The sequence below is a fragment of the Hylobates moloch genome, unplaced genomic scaffold (assembly GCF_009828535.3).
Source record: "Hylobates moloch isolate HMO894 unplaced genomic scaffold, HMol_V3 SCAFFOLD_3462, whole genome shotgun sequence".
Lineage (NCBI taxonomy): Eukaryota > Metazoa > Chordata > Mammalia > Primates > Hylobatidae > Hylobates > Hylobates moloch.
Genome location: NW_026655737.1, coordinates 1 through 6,640, shown reverse-complemented (window position 1 = coordinate 6,640; position 6,640 = coordinate 1). Strand labels below are relative to the sequence as shown.

General features: G+C 50.6%; 1 protein-coding gene across 1 annotated transcript; it reads right to left on the bottom strand.

Annotated features, from left to right (window-relative positions):
• Positions 1-274: 274 nt before the first annotated feature.
• Positions 275-4,113, bottom strand: LOC116465164 (FYVE, RhoGEF and PH domain-containing protein 1; the record flags this gene model as incomplete). The annotated part of the gene is made up of 5 exons (XM_032148339.2): positions 275-562; positions 1,418-1,507; positions 2,641-3,082; positions 3,208-3,385; positions 3,940-4,113. Coding segments are annotated over 5 exons (1,037 nt in total), but the record flags the coding sequence as incomplete, so codon positions are not given.
• Between the last annotated feature and the right edge of the window lie 2,527 nt (positions 4,114-6,640).

Genomic DNA, 6,640 nt, shown 5'->3' with positions numbered 1-6,640 from the left:
TTTAAGACAGAGTCTAGCTCTATCACCTGGGCTGGAGTGCAATGGTGCAATTTCGGGTCACCACACCTCCGCCTCCCGGGTTCAAGCGATTCTTGTGCCTCAGCCTCCCGAGTAGCTGGGACTACAGGCGTGCGCCATCACGCCAGGGTAATTTCTAATGTTTTTAGTAGAGACAGGGTTTTGCCATGTTGGCCAGGCTGTTCTCGAACTCCTGACCTCAGGTAATTCACCTGCCTCAGCTTCCCAAAGTGCTGGGATTACAGGCGTAAGCCACCGTGCCCGGCTCTGATTCCTTTTTCAAAAGTCACTAAGAGGAAGAGCAAGCAGAAATGAAGTCTTGTGTACACCTCTGGGTCTGGGCTCGGCAGGCAGGTGGATAGGGGAGTAGGCAGTCTAGGTCTAGGGCCCCTCACCATTCCTCCATGCGCTTCTCTAGCTCAGGCAGCAGGAACTGCTGGTGGAAGCAATAGATGGAGCAGATGTTAGAGAAGATGCCGTGGACAACGTCGGCCGGGAAGGAACTGCGGTTCCGAGCTTCTTCCAGCAGCCGGGCACAGAACACCTGTGGGGCAGGGCAGAAGCACTCAGCCCAGCTGGGCCTGGGGCTTGGCTGGTGAAGGGTGAGGGCGGTATTTGTGGGGAGGCTTGTGGAGCTTTGGGATCAGCATTGGTGTTGAGACTGAGGAGACAGGGAATGGGGTTAGGGTTATATATTGGGGAGATGGATTTCAGGTTATTCCAGCAGTCCCTGGCTTTGGCCCCCACACTTGAGCTTGGTCTTGGCAGAGCAAGTATTCTGGCTGAGATCTAACTCAAGTGCGAGGGTGCCTTCTGAAGAAACGTTAGGTTGCTTGGGCACAGGAAGGGGTCCCTGCTGCCATGAGTTAGGCTTTGGAACAATTTTGAAACAAAGGATCAAGGTCAGGCTTAGAATTAGATTCAGGGTCAGAGAGAAAGTTGGAATTAGATCTGTTCATTTAATGAATATTTTTGAGTGTCTGCTGTGTGCAAGGCACTGTCATAGAGGGTAAGATAGACCAGTGAACAAAGATAAAAATCTCTACTCTCAGGGATTCTAGTGGATTTGGGATCTGGAATAGGGCCAGGGTTAGAATGAAGTTCACAGCTAGGGATAAATTCAGGATCTGGGTCCCAGTCAGTACTAGCGTCAGAGTCGCAGTCAGGGCTGGTGTACCTGCCCAGCATTAGGAGTGAGGGTTGGTATCAGCCCTCACTGATCAAGCTTGGGGCATAATCAGAGTTGGCTTCAGGGACAAGTTGACTTCAAGGTCAGAGAGGAGTCTTACCGCCTCTAAATTCTGGCCACAATGGTGGATTGAACTCAGGCCCTATCACTTCCTCCTTGAAATGCACCTACAAGGTCCTGGGGCCCTGGTACCCCCAAGGGGTCACTCACCTGATCCAGGAGATGGAGCCTGGAAACGTAGGCCTTCTCAGTTTGCAGGAGCTCATTGGCAATGTGAAACACCTTTTGCTGCACAGTCAACTGGAAAGGAGAAACAGTAACCCCTGATCCATCATCCTCTATCGTAACCCTCACCCAAGCCCCCAGAATTCTTAAAACAGTTCCCATGCCACTCTAAGCCTAATACCACCCTAAGATAACCTTGACCCCCATCTCTAGATCTGTAAGTCCTTCAGCTTCATCCCTGACTCCCCAGTCTACCATAAAGCCTACCCCTCCATTCTGATGACGTACACTCCCTCACTCAACAACTCATTCACCCACTCTCTCTATTCACTCAGCAGAGTGTAGTGGTTAAGCATGTGGGATGGTAAGTCAGACTTCCTGGGTTCAAATCCTAAGCTCTGCCATTCACTAGCTTGTGTAAGTTCTTTAACAGCTCTGTATTTAGGATGCCTCATCCATAAATACAGATAATAATAGAATCTATTTAATGTAGAGGCTGGTGAGAAACAAAAACAAAACCAAAACAAAATAATAATAGGACCGAAGTCCATTGGTAATGGAGACAATTAGATAATTTAATATAAATAAAACACATCAAACTACAGATTAAATGGTGTATAAATGTTAATTAATCATTTATTCACCCACTCAGTGCACTATCAGCAAGGGCTTGCTGAGTACCTGGCGTGTGAGAAAAGCACAAAAGTATAAGAACGTATAAAACTCATTGCCTGTTGGCCCAGTTTCCTATTCGTTAGATATATGTGTTGACTACCTGCCATGCCGGCAGTCCCTGGCTTTGGCCCCTACACTTGAGCTTGGTCCTAGCAGAGCAAGTATTCTGGCCGAGATCTAACTCAAGTGCAAGGGTGCCTTCTGAAGAAATGTTAGGCTGCCTGGGCACAGAAAGGGGTCCCTGCTGCCAAGGGCCTTCATCTGCACAGCCTCGGGCCCCTGCAGGGCTCTAGCTCTTGCGCCCCTCCTCCAGCTGTTGAGAAGTCTCTATGGATGTAAGAGACTTTCCGTTTTACAAATAAGGAAACTGAGGCTTATGGTAGGGAAGCGGAGAGGGGAAAGACTTGTCTAGTGTCACAGAGCTTGGAAACAAGGTCCTATTTTGAGAAATACTGAGCTAGGGGAAGAATCAAGCATAAAAGGCTCCCAGGTTCTCCACATGGACCTGCCTCTCGGTGAACACAGGTCAGTACCTCCACAGACTCCTGTCTCTCCATCAGGGGCACTGGGATTTCTCTGTCCTTCTCTTCCTCCTCCTCCTCGTCGTCCTCCTCCTCCAGGTCACTGTCAACCTCTTGGGAGCCAGGCCGGTGGGGGTCGGCCAAGGCAACAGGCACACTAGCCAGGGCAGGGGGCCCAGGGCAGAGGCTGTGGCTGGGGGGCCCATCATCACTGACGAAGCAGGTCTCCTCGCTGTTGGATGGCGAGCTGATGCTATCAATGCCGCTGTCCCGGTTGGGCACCTTCTCGCCGTCCCGGGGCCCAGGAGCCAGCAGAAACAGGCAGCGGGAGGCCTCGCCCTCGGGGAGCTGGGGCACTGGTGGCTGTGAGGGTGGCTGTGGCAACATGGCTGGCTCTGGGGGACCTGGGCTGGGGCCAGGGGCTGGCCTATCCGAGGCGACAATCACAGGCTCTCTGAGGTGGGTGGTGGACACACATGGAGGCAGGGTATGAGCTTGACTGAGAGGCCTCTCCTGACTATCCCTTCCTGTCCCAGGCTCCCCCTTTCCCCTAGAGGGTGCCCTAGGGACCAGACTCACCTTTCAAACTTTTCAATCAGCGAGGATACTGCTGCAGAACTGGGGCTGGCCTCTGCCCTGGGGGCCAGGCCCTTGGCCACTCGGGGGTCGGCAGGCAGTGGGCGTGATGGTGGAGGGGGGATGGGCTCCAGTGGGGGGGGCATCCGGGGCATCTGCAGGTAGCTGGGCTTTGGGGGCACTGGAGAGACGAATGGGGAAGAGAGAAGGGAGACATCGGTGAGCTGGATTTGAGCCTGGCTAACATGGTGAAACCCCATCTCTACTAAAAATACAAAAATTAGCTGGGCGTGGTGGCACGTGCCTGTAGTCCCAGCTACTTGGGAGGCTGAGGCAGGATAATTGCTTGAACTCAGGAGGCGGAGGTTGCAGTGAGCCAAGATCATGCCACTGCACTCCAGCCTGGTGACAGAGTGAGATTCTGTCTCAAAAAAAAAAAAAAAAAATGCTGGATTTGCAGGTGGCTGTCTGTCATGGCCAGGCCACAACCCCCTCCACAAACCCCAATCTGCACCTTTGCCTGAGGTAGACACAAAAGGGGCTGAGGTGAGATCACAATATGCACGCATTAGCCTCGGGCCACAGCCCTCTGTGCACTAGGTAGGTAGCACTGCCCTGGGAGCACGGTGCCTCCCTATCCTTCTAACAAACCCTCTTCTCTGCCACTGGCTAACTTCTCCCCTCCTCTGTCCCCTCCCCTGGGCCACTTCTCTGCTCTTTTCCGGGACCACTTACCCTGTGGCTTCGGGCCCGGTGCCCGCTTCAGTGGTGAAGGACGCTGGCTAGGGGTTTCAGTTGGGGGGCCTGGGTCTGAGCGAAGCCGCTGGGGACCTTCTGGATGAGGCTCTAGGCTTTGGCCAGGGTCAAGGGACAAACTTTTAACCAGGATCCGGTTTCCCTGGTGCAGCCCTGCAGGAAGGGAGAAAATGGGTGTGAAGTAACTGACTTTAACCCAAAGGGGACTGGGGTTAAAGTTAAGACTGGCATGTCTTAGCAGCTATCTGGGGTATTGGGTTTCTTTGAGCCCCTTTCCTGGCCGCAGTGTTTTTCTGGGAAGCCCCTATCCTAGCCCTCAGATGAAGAGCCAGACCCAGGGCTGGGGCTGGCTGTTTTCATCAATAGATAAGAATTCTTTGTGACTAGTGCATTGATTCCATGTATGTCAGCAGGCAGTATTACTAGGGAGTTTAACCAGGCTTGGGGTGGCTGTGAGCACCCTAAAGTTTATACATGCGTTTGCAGCCCTTGTTTCTACAGCCACATAGGTATGCTGAGTATAAACCATTCTTCAACGTTTTTGTTAAGGCTCTGAGAATATCTAGACTTTCTTGTTTACAATTTTGTGCAGCTAAGTGTGCTTAAAAATGATGAAATTGTGTTTCATGAGCAAGTTTTGCTTCTTGAAATCTCAACTTATGGCTGGGCACGGTGGCTCATGCCTGCAATCCCAGCACTTTGGGAAGCTGAGAAGGGAGAATTGCTTGAGCTCAGGAATTCGAGATGAGTTTGGGCAACAAAGTGAGACCCTGTCTCTACAAAAAATATAAAAGTTAGCTGGGCATTGTGGTGTGTACCTGTATTCCCAGCTACTTGGGAGGCTGAGGTGGGAGGATCACTTGAGCCTGGGAGGTGGAGGTTGCAGGGAGCTGAGATCACCCCACTGCACTCCAGCCTGGGCAAAAGAGTGAGACGCTGTCTCAAGAAAAAAAAAAAAAAGAAGAAGAAGAAGAAAAATGAAAAAAAAAAATCCTAACTTCTCAGCAATCTGTACTACCTTCCTCAACTTCCACATCTACACAGACCCACATGCATCTTCCACCCCTGCCACACACACACGTGCAGCATCCAGAGTTCAGGTCACAGGAATAACTTTACATCAAGCAGCCAGTTCAGAAAAAGGGGAGGCCTTTTTATACTGTCCCTCTTCCCTCACTGTATGTCCCCTAAAGCCACCTCTATCTTTGGCTCTAGAGGAGATGATGGTCATGCTTAGGAGAGAGGATTTGGTCTGGGAGGCAGTGAGGGACCCTCCACCCCAGGGATGGCATGCCCCAAAGAAAGGAATGTGGAGCTCATGTGGTCCTGGCTAGGCAGGGGGCTGTGGGAGTGCCTCAAATGATAGAGAAGTCAGGTGGGGCCACAGAGGAGTGGGAAAGGCCTTGGATGCTAGGCTGACATCCATCCTGTAGCAGAAGGGAGCCACAAAAACCCCTTGCATAGGGAGAGATGGAGGCAAACAGGTGTGAGGACAAGAGAGTGAGCAGTAGTCAAGAGCTCCCGGAGGTACCACCATCACATGGTGTTAAGTTATGCTGTGCCACAGCCACATGGCCTCCCACTCACAGCCACAAAGGGTCTATTAGCCTATATCACACACAGTCTCATAAATGACTAGTCACAAATGGGCCCACTCAGTCATAGAAACACTTGGTGTTATTTACACCATTTCGCCCAACTGCAGGTGATCGCCCTCCTGAAAGCCTAGTTACACACAGTCACAAAGACCTGCGGTCACAACCTCACATACGATCACACAGCCTTGCAGTATCACACACACCTGCAAACATGGTCATGCAGTCACCAAGACACACAGTCACACAATGGCAATTCTATCATCTCACACACAGCTTCATACAACCGCCCAACCACATACAATCATATACCCAGTTAGACATTCTTCAAACATGGTTTCACTGAGTCACAAAAGATATACATTGTCATTTACACTGTGTCTCACAATTGCAGGGCCATGGAGTGTCATACACACCATAATGTCACACCTGCAAACATGGTTACACACAAAGACTATAGGCACACAGAGTCAATTATACCATGTCAGACACAATCACATACAGTGGCAAAACAGCATAAAGTCACATGATACCACACACTCAGAAACACGAACTCACAATCACAGACATGTGGCATACAGGTGGCCCTCCATATTCATGGGTTTTGCATCCTCGGCCTCTGCATGGAAGCTGATTGATTGAAATGTTTGGGAAAAAAAAAACAAAAAATAACAATACAACAATAAAAATTATATAAATAAAAGCCAATACAGTATAACAACTATTTACGTAGCATTTACATTGTATTAGGTATTATAAGTAATCTGGCGATGATTTAAAGTATACAGGAAGGGACAGGTGCGGTGGCTGACGCCTCTGATCCCAGCACTTTGGGAGGCCGAGGTGGGCGGTTCACTTGAGGTCAGTAGTTCGAGACCAGCCTGACCAACATGGCAAAACTCTGTCTCTACAAAAATACAAAAATTAGCTGGGTGTGGTGGTGGATGCCTGTAATCCCAGCTACTCGGGAGGCTGAGGCAGGAGAATCGCTAGAACCAGGGAGGTGGTGGTTGCAGTGAGCCAAGATCACACCACTGCACTCCAGCCTGGGTGACAGAGACTCCATCTCAAAAAAAGAAAAAAAA